General features: G+C 42.8%; 2 protein-coding genes across 3 annotated transcripts; one reads left to right on the plus strand and one right to left on the minus strand.

Moving 5' to 3' along the window:
• Nucleotides 1-1,981: 1,981 nt before the first annotated feature.
• Nucleotides 1,982-16,028, minus strand: pms1 (PMS1 homolog 1, mismatch repair system component). Of its 2 annotated transcripts, none has more exons than XM_080839369.1 (13): nt 15,795-16,028; nt 15,239-15,386; nt 14,589-14,771; nt 14,391-14,493; nt 14,147-14,310; nt 12,280-12,396; nt 8,814-8,936; nt 8,555-8,689; nt 7,632-8,452; nt 4,802-5,284; nt 4,482-4,612; nt 2,807-2,901; nt 1,982-2,443 (listed from the first exon to the last, which is right to left on the minus strand). In XM_080839369.1, the coding sequence occupies exons 2-13, from the start codon at nt 15,368-15,370 to the stop codon at nt 2,246-2,248; spliced, it is 2,685 nt and encodes an 894-aa protein (XP_080695495.1). In that variant the 5' UTR covers nt 15,371-15,386; nt 15,795-16,028; the 3' UTR covers nt 1,982-2,245. The 2 variants fall into 2 exon arrangements, with proteins under 2 accessions (XP_080695495.1, XP_080695494.1); XM_080839368.1 differs by having other exon boundaries at nt 2,741-2,901.
• Nucleotides 16,029-16,944: 916 nt separating this feature from the next.
• akap19 (A-kinase anchoring protein 19) lies at nt 16,945-18,582 on the plus strand. Its single transcript, XM_080839509.1, has 2 exons — nt 16,945-17,096; nt 18,062-18,582. Exon 2 carries the CDS (start codon nt 18,274-18,276, stop codon nt 18,544-18,546), a length of 273 nt encoding a protein of 90 aa, XP_080695635.1. The 5' UTR covers nt 16,945-17,096; nt 18,062-18,273; the 3' UTR covers nt 18,547-18,582.
• Nucleotides 18,583-19,951: the final 1,369 nt, after the last annotated feature.

A 19,951-nucleotide genomic window follows, 5' to 3' on the forward strand; every position in this document is an offset into this window, starting at 1 on the left:
ATAAATCACAAACTGAATTAATCTCAAAGCTTATATATTTCTAGGAGGTACTTTTTGTTATTACACTATTTATAAAGCGAGACTGAAAGAATGACAGCATGCTTGTGTCCACATAAAATACCAACCTTCCTTAAGTACAAAGCTTACAAAACTTTACAAAATATTTCTTTGAACTGCAAATACATATATAGAATATATTTAATTTAATTTTGATGCTAAATACATGTTGTTGATTTGCAGTGATGAAGTGAGACACCTGTAGCCACTAATAAAGCGGGAACCACGTGCCATCCATTCCACCACGTGCAAATGTCATGAGCACTCATAGATATGACAATGGTCCAGGTGATTAGTACTTGAGTTTTTCCATTTTATGCTACTTTATACTTCCACTCCACTACATTTATTTGACAGCTATAGTTACTAGCTACTTTTAAGATAAAGATGTTACACACTTGGTAATATGAAAAGCTTTCAAAATGCAACACACAGATTAAACCAGTGGTTTCCAACCTTTTTGGCTTTTGACAGTTCACAAAAAGTGGTGTGTAGTCAGGGTCATCAACTGCAGATGTCTTTAAGTTAACAGCTCCACCAAGTAGTGGCAGTCAAAGATTAGCGGAATAAGTAAAAAAACTGAAATCAGATTTGTGTATCACATTTTTTCTTCTTTCCTCCCCCATCAATCATCTCACAACCCTCAGATTTATTTTGCATACCTGTACATAAACCTGTATATAAAGTAGTTCAAACTAGCTCCACCTCCAGCAGCTACAACAGCAACATGGCGCTTACACCCTGGTGCTTCAGTGTATAAGCTAATGTTATATATAATAATGTATCTGTCAATGGGACCAAACCAGTACTTTTGTTGTAATACTTAAACTACATTTTGCTGCTAATACTAACATACTTTTACATACGTCGGATTTTCATGCAGGACATTTACTTGTAATGGAGTATTTTTACATGGCTGTTTTGGTACGTTTTAAGGATCTTTTCATGGAGTATTTTGACATGGCTGTTTTGGTACGTTAACTTAAGTTAAGGATCTTTTCATGGAGTATTTTTACATGGCTGTTTTGGTACGTCTACTTAAGTTAAGGATCTTTTAATGGAGTATTTTGACATGGCTGTTTTGGTACGTTAACTTAAGTTAAGGATCTTTTCATGGAGTATTTTGACATGGCTGTTTTGGTACGTCTACTTAAGTTAAGGATCTTTTAATGGAGTATTTTGACATGGCTGTTTTGGTACGTTTACTGAAGTTAAGGATCTTTTAATGGAGTATTTTTACATGGCTGTTTTGGTACGTTTACTTAAGTTAAGGATCTGAATACTGATCCCACCACTGCACACCACAGCACATTGGATGCAGTTCAGCTAATAATCACACAGATGTTAAAAGACGAGGGCATCATCAGGGTCTGTTCACATCATCACAAATACCAACGATTGCAAAACCTGGTTTAAATTAGTTGGCAATGACAGTAACTATGTTTAATAACTAGTGATTCCATCATGTAGTGCAGAGACAGGCCTCTCTTTGACATTACAAAAAAGTCTAAATTGTGTTCACAACAAGGCCAAAACAAGATGATACGAAGTAAGAAGCTCATGTCATAACTGGGCTGGTTTGGTCTTCTCTTGGCCCAAACACCTTGCCCATGTGTGCCATTTGGTTGAAAGAAGAGTGCCTTCTCAATTACCTGGATAGCTGGCTCCTTTGAGTCGCATGACTGCCCAAGGGCACAGCTATAGTCATTAACCATCTTTTTTTTAATTTTTTTTATACTTTATTGTGTTTATTCATTTCATATTCCATAACTCATAAGCAGTCATAATTGTATCCATTTCTGAAGAAACACATATTTCTTTTTCTATATTCTATTCTAGTGTGCATTCTTTGTTCCCACCCGTGAAAAAAAACAAAAAACATCTTAACTCGCCTGATAGAATATCCAGGAGGAAATGTGCCCAGTCTTGCTAGCTTGCCATCATGGTCCCTTAGAGTGTTGGGCATTGTAGACCTTGCTTAGATCTGAAATTTGCTTATATGTGTCAAAAATGTTATCACCAAAAAAAAACATCTTAACTGAATACATAAACATGAAAATATATTTATTTTATAATACATGAGTATCATTTGTTATTATAATATATGAGGCAAAATTATAAACAGTACACTAGACAAATAAAAATGGCTAACTTATTAACCAAATCTCCATATTCTTTAAAAAATGTTTCATCTTGTACTGGACAGGGTCACAAGAGCCTCCTTCTCCGTCTCAGGGACTGTGGTCAAGAGGCTGAAAAATGGCCGCTCATGGATACAGGTCTGGGTTTGTTCTCCAAGCTGTTCTCGCATCCGACTTAGTGTGTCCTCTACATCGTCTCGTGACAGGTTTAGGGGCAGCTGTCTGACCATTCGCACCGCTTCCCCCTTCAACACACATAAAACAAGGTCTTACATTCAACAGTGATTTAACAAAAACATGCCTTAAGGATGCAGGTGAAAGGTTGTTGATCTTTTCAAACAGCATCTAATGAAATAACACCCCTCCCTTCTGTATTGAGTGGCTTGAACTGTTTATGACTCATTCTGAGACGCTGTGTTTCCCATTTACAGAGCTAAGGCTGTAGAAACACCAGAGTTTTTCTGAGCTCACACACTGAACAGAAAGCTAAAGTACTTTTTGTACTGGATTCCAATTATGGACTGCATCTTTAAAGGCCAAACCTCGAGATAGCGAGCGGCTTTCAGTGGTCTGCACTGCTGCACACTCAGAGCGTGTCGATCCTTAACTGCTGTCAAAATCTCCCTCAGGTCCGTGATGCCGAAGAAAGGCATGCAGTCGGCCATGCCTGTCACTTCCACGTGCCTCTCAGTGGATGAAGAGCCTGGCCAATAAAAACAACAAAACTGGGATTAATATACTCCAGGTACAAACAACCTTCTACAGGAAAAGATAATAAATAAATATTGTGATTTACACACTCTGGTAGTGGACCAAGTCAAACAAACCATGCAGCAAATTATGCACTGAATGACTATTACAATAACTTGGGAGGCTGTAGAGGAAATGTGAAGAGGAAGAGATTTCCAGAGGATAATTTAATGACCAAATGGATCTCCATGGAAATCTCATCACGTGAAAGCGAAAAGAAAAGCCATTATAAAGTGAATATACGATGCCTCTGTTTGACATTGTTATGGGACTAGCGCATCATAGTGGAAATTATCTTTCTAAAGAAGAATCCAAGAGCATTTTAAAATCACATCACACCCAATACCACAAGCATTCACTTAAAACTTGAAAAAAAAGATGGCCTTCCTCACATTCTAGATAACTAATGCAAATCCATCCATCCTTGCTCATTAAAAGGCAAAACTGTGAAAAAAACTCTGAAAAAAAAACTCTGAACCAACATGAGCATGCTGGCTTTGCACACGGACTCTTTTAACTGTTGACACACATGAGCCTTGATATTTTCATATGTCTTGGGTTGATTCTCTCCCACCTCACAAGGGCAGGTTATCCCCACTGAGCTGGATAACAACACTGGCACAGAGCCTCTGTCAGCCCCGGTGACCAAACCCACCTCACCACGGGCTGACAGTTGGGTACAGGGGGCGCCGTTTCACCCTCGAGGAGAACAGAGGTCATGCATGTTGCAGAGAGATCCCAGAGGCAGGGGGAAACAGAGTTCGAGAGCCCTTTCTCCTTTACTGAGAAGGTGAAGGTGACAGCTGTAATCAAACACTACGATCGTGTGTCAGGGGACTAGAGTTTTCTGCATCACTATGATCAACACAGCCTGTTCCATAGGTTGGAAACAATGTTTTTGTCAGCCATTGCTTATTAAACACTGACACAGCAGCTCTGTCAGAATTAATTGACCTTAATCCTGTTATTCAGGCCGTTATGTTTGACATTTCAAAATTATTTGTGAACCGTGGGATTAATGAAGTTCCAATGTGCCCAATCTTTGTTAAATCAAATCGGACAACTTGTGAGGCCTTTAAACAGCGTGAACTGAGGAATTACAGAGCCACATTTTCTCAAGGGAAATTGTGGTAAATAGTTCTCAGGAAATGACTGAATAAAGCCAGTCCATTGTGTTTCCAGGTCTGGATCCAAATGGAATGGAAAATATCCCAACTGAATTTCAAACTGAATATGAGACAAAAACAATAGCATTTCATGCAAACACATGCAGACACTTGGTAGACTCAAGACTCCACTTGCACATGCAGTGTATCTCGGCCTTCCCAAAGCCATCCCAATCATGTACTGTTGACATGTTAACATTATACAGTGGTTAAAAAGTGAAGTAATATGCAACACCATATCCATGGTGGATCCATGGTCCACCATTCATTTATAAATCTTGCGGTCAGGGGGAAAAACAATCATTGACAGCTATCCACAACCTGAAGGACATGCTGAAGTAAATCATGTCCCTGTTCTGAAACATACCTGGAGAGAGTCTGATCTGAAAGCCGTTTGCCACAAGCCTGGGATCCGAGAAGTAGGTTGAACCATTCAGCTCTGCGCTGCCTTTCTTCATCTCACAGAGGACATCCATGAACTCTGATCCACCCAGGACACTGGCAAAGGACAGAACAGAACAGAACATGACTATGTGATTTTTGCATGAAACATGCTGTGTCTTTGGTGTGTCAGCCAAAAGAGAGCTATGGCTGTTAAGTAAGTCTTATTAATAGTACATGCAAGATAGAAATGCATCACTCTCCACACATTCCACCGTTAGTTGAGAAACTGAAGTGATAACTTACCCATCTGTTAACTGTATAGGTTTCTGCAGGCACACTGCTGGAAGTATATTATTCTCCAGAAGTCTTTTAAACAGCAAGGCCTCCTCCACCCGAAATGGATTTAACAACATGAGCTCTTTGCCACATAAAAGGACCCAGGCGCAGTGAGAAGCCAAGCGGTTTACAAGCCTGAGGCCCAGTGGGCCAGAGCCACTCTGGGACGACAGGAGGTTAAGCCTCTGCTTGAGGGCAACTAGGCTGAACGGGAGGGGCTTGGAGACCTTTGCTGGGGCATTTTTCTTGGCGGGCTGAGAGGAGAAGAGCTTGTCAAGGATCTGCTGGTTGGAGAGTGGAGCCTTGCGCTTCAGGCCTTGAGGCTTGGGGCCGGAGGAGGCCACTGCTGACTGCAGCCTTTTGCCGTCTCGATCCTGGGCCTCTCCCTCTTCAGCACGCCTCCGCTGAAGGTTGTAGGTGTCCAGGGCTTTTTTGGCTTTCCCCTCGTACCTGCAATCGTAGGCAAAACAAATAAAAAAACGGTGATGAGTTATCCTGTTAACGTTTAAACATGAAATACACAGACATTTGGTTTCACCGATTCATATTTCAAGTGCTCCACTGGGTTTCTGCTGTTTTCTGCTTCAGGTACGAACATTCAGAACCAATTACTCTGCAGGCCTAGTGGAGGCTGCTTTATTGAGGAGGTCAGCAGTTGTGACTAATTAAATATGCTCAATTCACATAAGGAACCTTGATTTAATTTCCTTTAGTGAATCTAAGTGGCACTTTGGGAGTGGCTATAAATCACTGCATAGAAAACGTGCCGAAACTGGCAAGATAAAAACCATCTGTTACCCGTGCCCAGATGGGGGTGAGGAGTAGGTGGAGAGACGGCTTACATGGAATCCCAGAATACAATTCTGGACTCTAGATGGAAGGAGCTTCACTCAGCCACCACTAAACATCTATGCCGTAAGTCTAATAAGAAGCCTGTAAGCCTTGCACCCCACATTTTAAAGAAATTACATGGCTTATACTTAACGTAATAGAAAGGAATAGTTTCTTCAGCATGTAGTTGGTACTTTCAATTATTTGCAGTGCGTTCCGAGATTCTGTATTGTCATTGTTTACTTGCAGCATGTTCTATGCCTTCTTACAGGCTGATGCCACTTGCAAACAGTTACATTCTTTTTTTTTTATTCTTCACAGAGATCCCATAATTAAGCCTTGGGAAACACCACATGTTAAAGAAAGGTATTTGAAGACCTTTATATCATAAAACTGCTGATAATAAGCAGGCCTCCAATAATAACTGCTGGGTAGTGCATCATATTAAATACAAATAAACACCAGTCTCTCATAACTACTGAATAAAGGTATTACAAGTCTAAAAAACAAGGCTTTTCAGTTCTGCAACTATTTGCTTTCAAAAACGACTGTATTGGCTTGAAGCTGATGTTTAATAAACTAGGGAGAGTCTTGTGACCAGGTTTATTCCTCCCTTAAAAATGAGCTAACTGGACAATTGCTGTATTCTGTAGTAAGAAATGTATTTAGCTACAATGAACCAACAAGAAACACGACAAAATGCTAACGGCACATAAGTACTAAGATCAAACCAGTGGAGACAGTGAATGCTCCAGATAATAACACTGGCTCTAACAGTAGATTAACGCAGAGCAAGCTACACATCAACTACTGCCCACTTTTAGAACCACTTCCCTTTGCACATTTGTGTTAAAGGCCATGTGGGGAGCAATGTTTGTATTGCTAGCCTGGAATTTATAACGGGGATCAAACCCACATAAAGCGCACAATAAGAATGCAATGCTCCCTTGGTGTGGGTACTTTGGAGCAGCACCAAGTTCATATAGCGCTCCTGGACCAAGGCCAGATTCTTGTTGTTTTATTGCTCTATCTGACCATGACGAGGAGTACGCACACGCATTCACACATATATGCATCACATACAAAATTAAGGCTGAGAAAGGCGCTGGGAAAAAAAACAAGGTTGTGTATAACCACACGCACATGTTTTCACGTAAAAGGGATTCCTAGAAGTGCCGTGCAACTTAGCAGGGGTGGTAAAATATATCCCATATTTGCTTAGCCTTGCTTCAATAGCAACACACAGGGGGATTCTAAACAGACGTCTTTTTCCATAAGCTCAACCATACTGAAGTGCCACTAGCAACACTAATACACTTTTTCCACCCTTTCAATTACACTAAATAGGTATGAAGTAAGTCTTAACAATTATTTTGGGGGAGTTGACCACTCTCTGAGAGGAGTAATGGTTGGATTCCATGATGCTGGTTGCCCTTTCAGAGTGAAGGGGATAGGGATCAAAGATAACCATGTTTATTGTTTCTTTTATAAGCCTATAAATTTGAAGTCTGCTGCTGTTAAATTAGTAATAGCCACGCTAATAATAGTCTATCAATTAAAGTGGAAATGTCTCCTGCCTGAAGGACTCCCGATCAGTGAACCGTCAAGTGAACTTTCACTCATATGACATTAGCAGTTTTGTTGTCATATCATGTACAAGACATTCTGCTGCTATAAATACATAGCATACTTTGGAAAATAGAAAGGTATTTTGAGATGCAGGATCTCTCTTTTACAGTGGAAAAATATTGACCATTGCACCAAGTAATCAAACACAGTTGCCTGGAAAATGAAAAAACATAGTTTCAAATCAACAATTCTCCATCTGGGTAGCTCCACGAAACAGGCCAAGAGGATTTTCCACATCGTATTTTATACATGCAAGTGGCAGGTCGATTTTTTTTTAACCAAATGAATCACAACAACTGGAAACTGCTGTTACAAGGGTGAAGGTCTGGAAACTCACTTCTTTCTGTCTTCCTCCCCAAGGCTTTCCCATCTCTCTTTAACAGCAGTGGTGACATCCTGCAGACCGGCTCCTGGGTCCTCCTGAAGGATGGACACTCTGCTCTCCCGCTCGAACAGGGCGCGGGCAGACAGTGGCTGACGCACGGAGCGCGAGCCGATAAGCTCGTAGGCCGTCAGCTTGGGCATCTTCGCCATGATGATGTTTGACGGCTTCTTGGATGGGCTGCTCCTACATTTCTCCACGGCCTCCCTGACTTCCTGGTGCTCTGATGGGACGTGCAGCTTCACGGGCTCCAAACAACCTCCGGTGACTGGATCTTTCAGGGCTCGGCCCATGCTCCAGCCCTCTGCTGAGATGTCGCTGTCTGTGTTAGGTGCGACTGCAATCAAGTCTGCATTCTCCTTGGGCCTATCCTTGGCATCCCCGGTGTTGAAGCAGTCCTCATCGAGCAAGGAACCGTTGACATTGCTCAAGTCAAAGAAGCTCTTATTGATTATCCAGTCCTCTGATGAAGATGAAGAGCTGGTCTGGTTTAAAGATGTGTTATTGGCTGGATCACTCGCCTTCGCTGGGCTCTGCTCAATAGCTCCAAACAAATCTACGTCAGAGCAGTTTAACAGGGGTTGAGGCAAGGCCGCTCGGGGATCATTGACGACATCGTCTGCATCAGTATCAGTCCTTCCATTAACAGGGAGCTCCAGCGTCTGTAAGGCCGCAGAGGTGGAAGCATCTCCGGGCGCCTCACGGCTGACACGGCCTTCAGTGATGGGACCATACAGTGACACCAACATGGACTCCACAGCTGCCAACACAGTTTCCTAGGAAGACCAAAAGAAAATTGTCTGCTCATTGTGCTGAAATTCACCAAACTAATATACACTAGGTTAAAGAATGTACATGTTTTACAATCAAGATTTCACCTTGTTCTGAAGCATAACTTGAGTTTTGTCAGGCGTGAGGTTGACGTCAACCATGGAGGCAGGTACAGTAATGTTCATCATTAGGGTAGGGTATCGACGACAAGACAAATCTCCACTACACAACTGCTTTACCAGCTGTGAGTGGGAACAAGAGACAATCAACTTATTACACTCACAATGATAATGTATCATGTCTTAAACACTTGACCACTGATAATTAAGATTTCAATAGTTAGTATAAAAAATAACTAATTCATACCTTCATAATTTCTTTATGATGAACTGGACGATTATTCACAAAGACGAAAGTCCTGTCTGGATAACTGGAGCTTGTTGAGGCACAGCCAGAGTTGGACTTTGGGAAAAAGCCCTCAATTGAAATCTGTCAAAGAGCACAGGAGCACATCTCACGTCATCTCAAATTCCAAACCCACACCTACATTTGCAAACTGAACTGGCCCTCATCTGGGAAGAATTAGTAACAGAGTCATTGAGCTACAATAGCTGTCAGGATGTCGGTTTCACAGCATAATAGGTTGTATTTAGGCTAAAACGCATAAACACAGATATTTTTAAAACACTAAAAACTGAAAATCAAAACAAACAAATACCTCACTACAAGGAACTCACTCTAATAGCTGTTATTGTGACTTTCACAGTACCAGTGTAGCATTACGTACAGTTTGCCATTACGACATGTCAATTACAGCAGCAGAGGTGATCCCAAGCCTTGAAAATAAGGCATTGAATGAGGTCTATTATTTCACAGACACCCTTACTTACTGGACCACATAGACTCTAATGTCTGCTACGGAGTCCACTTTGTGGCGCTGAAAAAGCACTAGTCCACTTTGGGTCGTTGAAAAAGCACTAGTCCACTGCTAACTGTGTCAACGGCTAACTATGTCCCGGCACGGCGGACCATGCAAATGTTCAATACAAACGCTTCTCAAGCACATTCAATGCATGGCAGTAGTCATCAATGCATGCATGCATAAATATATAAACAGACAAATAAATCGATCAGTGAAAGAAAATCATATTGACGACCAGAAAATGAAGCAGACATTATGGAAGGTGGTTACAGGGCAGTTTGTTCACATTTTAGGTAACAATGGCATTTCATAGCGAGACAAACAGATCAGGTAGTCCACAAGATGACCTACTTTAATGAAACGGACACGACAAGGCTGATGCAAAGAACATGCTTTCCCATTGACCTTTCTGCAAAGGCTCCCATGCTCCTAGGCGGCCCAAGCACAGATTCACGTGTCGCTTCCATGAGGTGCGAGGGAGAGCCATGTTTTGGCATTGTGTCGGAGCTGATGGGAGAGCAACAAACTGGCTGATGACTGATTGCTCAAGCAGACATCTGCAGGCATGAAATATCATACCATAAATTAGCATCTCTCTCTCGCTCTCTCTCATTGTGGATATTCTTAGAAATTATGAATAGGGGACAGATATACATCTTCTTCTGGCATGCCACATTGAGAAGCTATGGCCAAACCCAGCACTAGTCATGTGCACACTATATGGCCTCTCCCCTTCTGATCCTATAGTGTGGGAGGGCATAAGTGCATGGTGGATCAGACTACTGTAAAAACATGCAAATTACTGATACACATTCAGTAGTACTGAGTAGTTTCAGAATTGGTCGGAATGAGTTGTACTTTGTTTCAGTAGCGTTTGTTAAATTGCATGCACAGATGGAATAAGCATTAGTTAAGTTACTCTTAACTTAGCATTATTTAACATTAGTCATGCATTTCTTATTTACCCTGAAACTTGCGAGCACAAAATGGGTCAATGAGAACTGTGACAGCCTTTTCAAATGCAATGTCACTGCTGAAGGGCTCAAGCAGAGAACTTTGTGTGTACAAGCACAAGGTAATGTTGGGGGCTGAACGCTAGCCAAATGCTTAAGTAGGTGTCAAACTTCAGCACAAATTGTTCCCGAGATCCACAGGTCTTGCATCCCCTGACCACCCCCGAGACTTGCCCCTCTCAAACCTGTCTTCAGTGGTCATGAAGTTAAGGAGGATTTAGGAGGTGAATGGGCATGTTTAGTGATCACCCACTGCTGAAGGCATGAAAAGTCAACGGTGCTGGTCTTGACTTCAAATAAAAAAAACAACACCTACCTACAAACAACAACAACGGCAAAAGAGGGGGAGAGAGACAGACAGGAGCAAGGGGGGAATGTGTGTCCAAATGGATTAGCAGAGAGATGCACTGCTGGTAGAAAGCACACTACACCTGCCGAGACCAGGCACTGGCATTCTTTCCAGAACTCAATTACCATCACTCCACTGCCTTTTTCCTGAGCACGAAGAGAGACATTCCTCCCGTCACATGTGAATACAAGGGAAAAAAGTGTGTGGGAAAAGGATAACAAAAACAGCGAACAGTGTCCACTCTCAGTCATTTTGCCCTTGCACAACAGCGGACCTGCGCATAAACGGCAGCATGTGGCCAAACATGCGTCCTGGGGCCTGCTGCTTGCACTCGGAATCTTCTGGAAGGATAATTGGTGCCAGCTCAGTGTGGGGTGTGGCTGGACGCCAGCGAAGCCCAGTCATGTCCCTCCGATGCGCTCTCGCCGCATGCGTGGCAAGCCGTGCCATCCTCTCTAACTCATCGCTGCAATCGCGGTGCAAGCTTTTGACGTATTCTGTCACAAGGCCAGCAATCCACAATGCAGTAGCGATACCGATCTAATTTCATAGTCACCCATGCCAGACCCTCTAACCTTCTCTTTGTGCGTAGTGGACTTCATGATGAGATAGAAAACATTGGGCATGACGTGCGAATTATCAATCACACTTACATAATAGAATTGCAACAGGGAACCTTTTGTTAATACATCCTCAGTCAATTTTTTTTTCAAAACCATGCTGCTTGAGAGGTCATTAGCTGTAACAGCAGCAAAAAATACAAACCCATTTTCCAACCATTATTCAAAGGTAGGTCACTTCGTCCCATTCTCCTCCTCCTCATTTGTAAACACCTTCTACTGTGCACTTACAGGAATACAGCAGTTCTCTGATTATTGCGCCCTTGGCTTTTGTTTGTGGCACTGAACTCTGCGTGCAGAGAGCAGAGGGGTAGAAACTTCTGGAAGGGTCTGTGACGTGATGCCCTCCATCCTAATCCGAACAGACCCTCAGAGGGGTTTTCAGCCTGTGGTGAGGTCCCTGAAACTTTTACACTGAGGGCAACGGCAAGAGAATGCTGAGTCATTCATGTAAAAGTAATCGCCGTGGAATGCACTTCAAGGGAAATAAGGGGAAACAGCACTGCAGGGACAGAGAAAACTGTTCAAGAATTCAATTGCACACGGCCCTTAAAGTCAGCAAATTGTCATGCAGCATGCATACACGGATGTTTCATAGTGTCAAGGCTTCACCTACAGTTTACTTGGAACGCTTCCATTTACAAAACAGCAGCAGCAGTAAATGGCCTGTTGTTTATGATGGAAAATAAAGTCCATGGCCTAAACCCATCTCAGCCACTATGCAGTGTGTGCACTGACTTGTATAGGAATTTCCACAAAACTCAGTGGATCACTAAATCATGTTCTTGATGGACATTTTTTGTTTTGTTGTTGCTATGGGTCTAGTTTTCATTACTGTACCTTCTATGCGTTCACTCATAAATTCCTGGAATTCAGGCTCCATAGGTGCAGGAGAAATCTGCCTGTGTTTTCTCAGTACTTTACTGACCTCTGGATGCTCCTGGCGATGATGGAGGGGGAGCAGGTTGGCCATGGCGGCCGCCCCAATCACGGCCATGAGGGCCGCTCTGTGATCCGACACCCTGGCCTTCTGCCAAACCACGGCCTGAAACAACACGGTAAAACGGGTCAAGTTATTTTCTCCCATCCTAAAATAGGAGCACCTGTGGGATAATGTGCCCACAAAAAGACACTCATCACTAATCAGATATCCTCAATGGAGAAATTACCCTCCAAGTCATTTTAGGGGGCATACAATAGAATAAAAAAACACACTCTCCGCATTGTGGATGCTACCGGGGCTTTGAAGAGTTCTATGGAATGGGAAGGAGGAGAGGGAATGATATTCCTGTGAGATCACAAAACTGGCCTTGTTTGCGCCAAGCAGTTACAATGATTGTGCAGAAAGAAGACAGCTCAACTCAAAGGTTAATTACATATTCAGACATGCACCTTTAACCTTTAATGTTTGACTTAACCTACTGACAAGTCATATTAGCAATAACACAAAAGGGGAAATACGGTATACATGTTTGGGTTATGCTTTGTTTCATTTACTTAGCACATCACATTTGTGTCAATGTGAGCAACTAGTTTGTCTGAAAACAGGATGCATATATATTGACACCTGTGGCTTGGCCTCGTGTTGGCTTTTCCACCAGTAAGCATATCTCGGGTGTGGATTTCTAGATGCGTGCAGTTTACAGCACACATCTCCGTTATGAAATACACAATTTGATGACGGTAAAGAGATCACTTTAGTAAACAGCTCTAGGAGAACCCATGAAATTCGAGTGGGGGACAAAGTCATAAGTTCGTGATACGGGATACGGCTGCGAGTGCTGATGGGACAAAATGCAGGCACGCTCCTCCCCTACGATGAACAAATTAATTAAACGAAAAAGAGTTTAATTTCATCAGAGTGCACTTAGGCCTGGCACCCTCTCCCTTTTAGGAAATACCTCCCGTACCTAGGCCCTGCAGGCCACTGGCTCTTCTGTCAACACATGGCCAGAGACATTGAAGATAACGTTGCCGCTCGCACAGTTGCTGTAGTGTTGTTAGATAGTATAGCAAAGAAAAAACCTTAGGTATTTAAGGGCAAACTTCCGGGAAGCCAGCCCAACTGCAGGAGCAATGGCCTATTGGGTAACATGCAGGAGAGGGAAACTCGCATGCGTGCTGATCGCATTAGGGAGCACCGAGAGCCCACGAGGCTAATTCCCAGAGGGGCCGAACACTCCTCCGTAGATACACGTCTTAACGTTCTCCTTCCTGGAAAGCCGTGATTAATGGTGGAAAAATTCCATGTCTCCTCAAGTGCTGGTCAGGTTTCAAACTATGTCTTGGCACATGGACATTCTCTGTGTTATATCAGATTGCTCTTGAGATCACACCCTTACACAGCTCTTAAAAAAAAGATTGACATTATAAGACAAATATGCAACGGTACATTCATCCTTCTGATCCCATGAGACTCAATCACTCTCACCCAAGGTGTACAAGATTATGATGAGCATGGGGAGGACGACAGATCGAGAAAAACTGTGTTATTGAGTAAACTATCCAAATATATGGGACCCATCCATTGGGTTGATAAAGGACACACTTTGCAGCAGTTGATTCCATGTTCTGTCAAGGGCCCAGCATTCAGTCCATGCTATTTATGGACTCACAGAGACACCTTGTGGCCCACAGTTTGACTACAAACGAAAACACTTTTCCACAGAATTGTATCTATAACATGACAAGCTCACAGACTCAATAACTTGAAAATAGCAGACAGTGACAACGTTGGTTACGCAGTATTATCAATAACTCAGCACCTCACATCTGAGGCCTGTATGACAACACACCTTGTTGTGAGTGAAGGTTATTCTCAGCTCAGGCTTCACCACGGCATAGGCCATCAGCAGATCCTGGACTTTCTTGAGCTCCTCTTTGCATTTCTTTGTGTTTGAGTAGAACTGTCTTCTCACAGGGAGGTTCTTAAACAGTTTCAGAGCACACACGGTGGTTCCTGCAGTGGAGAGTGAAGCGCTGTCGTTAAATACACGACAACAGAATTACTAATAACAAAACTCAAAATTCACTACCGACCTTGGCCAAGATGCGATGGCTTCTGGGAGACAATCTGCCCTGTGAGGTTCAGAGTATATTGGGTGCTAAAGTCATCCTCAGCCGTCTTGGTTGTAACCGCAACCTGATGGACAGATCAAACAATGCCTATCAAGGCCAAGGCTCAAATAAAAGCTGTTGAAATAACACATCTAAGATCAAAGTAAGCTGCCCCCTCACCTCTGCCACGGCACATAGGGATCCAAGAGCCTCTCCTCTGAATCCATATGTGTCCAGCTGCATAAGGTCGTCATGGCAGGAGATCTTCGAGGTGTAGTGTTTCACTCCCATGACTGCCGTGTCTGAGGCTTTGATCCCTGAGCCATTATCTCGCACTTCAATGCGATCCAGGCCATAATTTTCCTGTGAATTGAACGATAGTTAACCATGATGTTCGAAATACCAGTTCTTCTTTATATCTGAAAACAAATAACAATATTACTAAAATAGCCCTCTAGATCAGATCATCTATGTTACTAGCCCTACTGTTTGAACCTACATCAAGTGGAACCAAATATTGTTGCAAAAAAGGAATGAAATCCCACTTCTTTCAGGAAGATTTTGTCTATGTATTTAACAGTGACACAATACAATTCAAACTACATGAATCATGAAGTCAGCAATATAAAAGCACAACCTTTAAAAAGTCTAAGATAAAGGGTAAGCCAGCGTAATTGAAGGAAGAAGACGAGTGACAACAAAACCTGTGCCAGTGTACCTCACGTCTGCGAAATAACACCAGACTTAACAACCAGACACCAAGTGACACTGGTGAAAAATGACTACTTGTGCACTCACACAGGCCTGGTTGTGCATGCTTGTATCATTACCAGTTTAACGTCAATGCTTGTGGAACCTGCATCCAGTGAGTTCTCAATCAGCTCCTTGACGACACTCCCAATAGAGGTAATGACCTGGGAACTTGACAGCAAACGGACTGTCTCTGCTGGAAGCTGCTTCATCGTGTGACAACCCCACCTATAACATCACATAATATCTTACTTTGATGCAACTTTAAGTTTATGACAAAACTGGACGTTCTTGAAACGCGCCATAACTCGCGGTCTCAGTGACCGGCGGGAAGTTCATCTCGTTAATGCTGTAATTTAACGTACGTTAACTGCTCAACTCTCTATGCTAGGTATGGCAAGCTCGCCACTACATAATGAAAGTGTATTGCCAGCTAAACTCATATGGTCTTTGAGCAACACATTCATCACAGTTAATGTAGTAGCAAATTAACCCATGTTTGTGATAACACTGCCTACAATGGCCCAATTTAGCTGTCCACGTAGTAAAGTTAGCTAACTATTAATGTTAACCAAACATTAGCCAAATAACAAGGCATACAAATAACGAAATAAGCCTACAGCTCTAAACACGTACCGTTACGTTAATGTCGAGACCAAAGATTAACCTCTCAGCTCCATTAAAATGCCGATATTCTGCCTGATGTGATAAACAGCTAGGTTAATGGTTGTTGCTGTAACTTTGGCGGCTTCTGCGAATTTGCTATAGAAACATTCTAGTTTAGTTGATGTAACTGACTAGTTAGCAGGCTAACACAACAAGTGGCGCGGCAAAAATCAAAACATCAGTCGCTAAAGCGTGACACAAACGAACCAGCGGAATACACTTCCGTCAAGAGCTTTACTGAAAATATCAAAATACGGGTTCGTTGTGACTTGGTCATGCTAATGCTCATTTGTTGTACAAAAATAAACATAATCATCATCATAATAATAGTAAAAAGTCAGAAAGCTGGTTGGCCCTAGTCTGACAGGATATATATTTTGCGTTTGGTATGGATCAAGGAACAATTCTTATCCATAATGCAAAAATCAAAAGTTTGATAAAAGTCCCCGACATCTCATCAGCTATGCCTCTCACGCATATGAGTTGTCCCCATTATACATCCATGTTGGTTGTCTACTTTTAATGCAAACATTGACTTTATGGTGTCAGTCTGCGAGATGTCACCAAGCCCCCCCCCCGTCATCTTTACTCACGGTGTTGAGATTCTCAGACTCAAAAGGTGCACAGTTTGCCACATGGGGGCAGTGTTATCCAAATAAAGGGAACCTTTCAAAAATGTGTTCTTTGGGTTTATGCCTTAACCTACTTTAGTCTTGGTTTAATTGCTGGCGAATATTCATAAAAAGATAAAGTGCGTCATATAAGTCTCTGATCTTTGCGTCGTATCCAAAGCCTCTTACTTGCTAATGTCCATATGTTTAGGCCTGTCTTGAGAAATAAAACGCTATTCTTGGAACGAATAGCCAATATATTACCAAACAGATGAATGTACTTAAATCTAAAAATAAATAATGGAGTTGATCTGCAATATTTCTACTCTATGATCTGGTGCATGCCAGGACGCACTGATATTTGGGATCTCGGTCACAACCATTCTTTGTGCAGAGAACACATGTAGGTTGACGTACATAGAATTCTACAAGTTCAAGTCCTGAAACATCTGTGCCTGTGGTCATTCGGTGCGGCAGGCGTGATGGCAGGAGCACCTCAGACATGCATGGTGGTCCGGAGGGATTTTAGTGTGCACGCTTATCAAAGTAACACGAATGCCAACATTTGGATTCTATGACTTGGATACCATTCTGCTGAGATCATGTTTCTATTTTAATGTTTTTATTCCATCGATCAAATCTGTTAACAATCATCGCGAAGGTACGTGGGCTATTTCACCAATCTTCTCTAACGATCGATTAACACTAATGGCACGACATAATATTTTAGATATATTGATGCATACAATAGTTGAATTCATAAAGTGGGAAAATTTAGATGGACGTTAGACAATTGTGTGTCCAAACTCAGAAGCAATAGGTCAGATTATTGACCGTCGTAGCCTACATCATATTATTTAAATGATTTTGTGTCTTTTTCACAGTTTTGACCTTGAGTAAGTGTAAGTGCCCATTTTGTTGTTTCTGCACTTGTCTGTCAACAAACAATGAGGAAACTGTTGCGATGTCAAAACAATTCATATTTAATTAAACCCACAGGTTCAGACCTTACTCCATTATTTAACAAACAATTTTATATACTCTCAGTTTCTGGGTAGGGACGGGCTTGGCTCTATCTTTTTTGTCAGATATTCAAATCCTTTACGAATATAAGTCTGATCAATAAAAGTGGTACAAGGATTATTTATAAAAGCACTTCGTTCTTAGACCTAAACAAGAGGTCGGTCCGAAAGTCTTGACGCACGGGCGCGTCCATGTTTACCTTTACTGGCGACGCGCCTACATGACTGGTAGCTAGTTAAGCTTAGTGTAGCGCAATACCTGATTATTGATTATTTGGGTATAGCCAGACTACGTGTCTTCAGGTCCGTTTGCAATGCGCGCAGTGAATCTGGATTTGGCATAGCCAGGTTATATTTGTGAACCCTTTGTGTAACTTTTTTGTTCGTTTTATTATTGGGCTTCTGTTGTGAGGAGCCTGGGGGAAAAAATATTTGTAGGGAAAAACTATCCATAACCAAATAGATGCACCATCTGTAAAGTACCATGAGCTCACAGTAAACCTGCATTAGGGTGTATGGGCCTATATGAGTGGCTGCTGGGCACTGATATTACAAGACTAGAGCAATGGTCACTTCCTCTTTCCCTTTTTCTGTTTCTCTCCAGAGGCCTTTTAGAGAGGGAATTTACTAGACCATGTGGGGGCCCAGGAGCAAGGCTTTTTGTCTGGACTCTTTCAGCATCCCTGAGCACGGACTAGCATCCTACTCCTAGCACACAGCAGGACGGTACCAAGCACAGGAGGAACAAACAAACCCCCTGCCCTCCTTCTTCCCCCACGCCACCCCCCAGAAACCCAATGCTACAATATTTACATCATGGGATGTGTCAAATCGAAGAAGAGCGACCCCACTCAGAATGGCAATTCTGTGGAGAGGGTGGATGGCCAGCTGGGAACGCAGGTCAGCGAGCGGACCATCCTGGTGGACTCAGAGACCGGGCCCGCACAGGACTTGCCGCGGGTCAACCCAGTTCTGATGGACTTTGCCCAGCGGCTTTCGGAGGAGATAATTGCCCGTGCCGTGCAACAGTGGGCGGAAGTGGACAGCCGTTACAGTGACATCCCTTACATCGAGTGTGACGTGCCATGAGGAAACTAGGCCTCCATCAAGGTCACACTTGGTATTCAGAGGAGATAAGGGGAGGAAAAGGGCGGGAAATGCAGTATCACACACACCCACTTGGATGGGAATGTGACAGCTGTCCAGTTGGGGAAAGGATTTCTACTGATGGACTTAGGGGGAGCACTTTAATGTGAGGGAAGGGCTCATGTTAATACAAACAATTTACAGAGGAAACAGTGTCTCTGCTATTGCGGTGTTCAAATTCATTGTGTGTTTTCACAGGAACTGTCAGTTTGAAGCAGCCTGCCTGGCTGTTGAAGTAGACAAGTAGACAGGAATGGGACAACTTATCTTTCATGCTCTCATGACATCAGCGTGTAGGGTCATTTCACTGCTTCTGGCTGTTGCATTTCATGCCACTCACCCTTGCTGATAAGTCTTGTCCTTTAACTGTCAGATGAGGAAAAACAGCTGGAGGCATAACTCAGCTCTGGCCATGGAGGTTATGAACATGTTTGGTCAGTCCATTCTGTCAGTGTGTTCAATGTTCATTTGGGTCAACAGAAACTGACACACAGACACGCACACGCAAACGCACACGCACACACACACCCACACACAGGCCCATCCCATTCATCCTCCTTCCATCTGCTTACTAAGACACACAGCAACAGAAGGTTCATGGTTTCTCCGTAATGGGGTCTTGTGGGATTTTGCTGTGGACTAGTGGAAGAGCAGACATTTATTACCTTGCCTGGTGTTCTGTCAAGCTCAGTTCATGTCCTTGTGGGTGGAGGAAGATTGTGGTAAATCATTGCGACCAAAAAGCTACTGCAAACAGCAAATCACTGTTCATCGCAGTTACATGCCGCCACTGTGCTGTGTTGAAGAAGGACTTGTCCTTGTGGAAATGAAGACATTGGCTGTATGTTGCTTCCCATGACCACTCAAATGATATCTCTTAGATTTCTATTGATTCATTCAGTGCCATTGCTGCTTTTCAGCTGTGCTGTGATGGAGAGATCGCCTTCGTCAGTTGTCACAACATTGCTAAAACCCATATGTGTCATAGTCATATAGTATGCAGGGCCATGGCATTTCAGTGGAGAATTTATGTCACCTTAAAATAGACCACATGCTATTTCAATTCTGCAAGCCACACTTGGGGGACCAGTGACAATGTTTAGATAGAAGTTACATAACATGCCAGTGCCCTTAATGAATGGTGAAACAAGCACAATTACTCCGGGTGTGTGGTTGGGTACACAGCTGCTGCCAGTCCAAGTGTGTGAACATTTGAGTGCAGAGAGCAATACTTCCATGTAGGTACAGATACACACGTCACTGTTTGCCAGCCCTTGCTGAAAGCCCTTTAAAGCTACCTTGTCTCAACAGACTGGTGTGTGAGAAAAGGAATACTGCCACCTGTGTA

This window comes from Sprattus sprattus (assembly GCF_963457725.1).
Source record: "Sprattus sprattus genome assembly, chromosome: 5".
Lineage (NCBI taxonomy): Eukaryota > Metazoa > Chordata > Actinopteri > Clupeiformes > Clupeidae > Sprattus > Sprattus sprattus.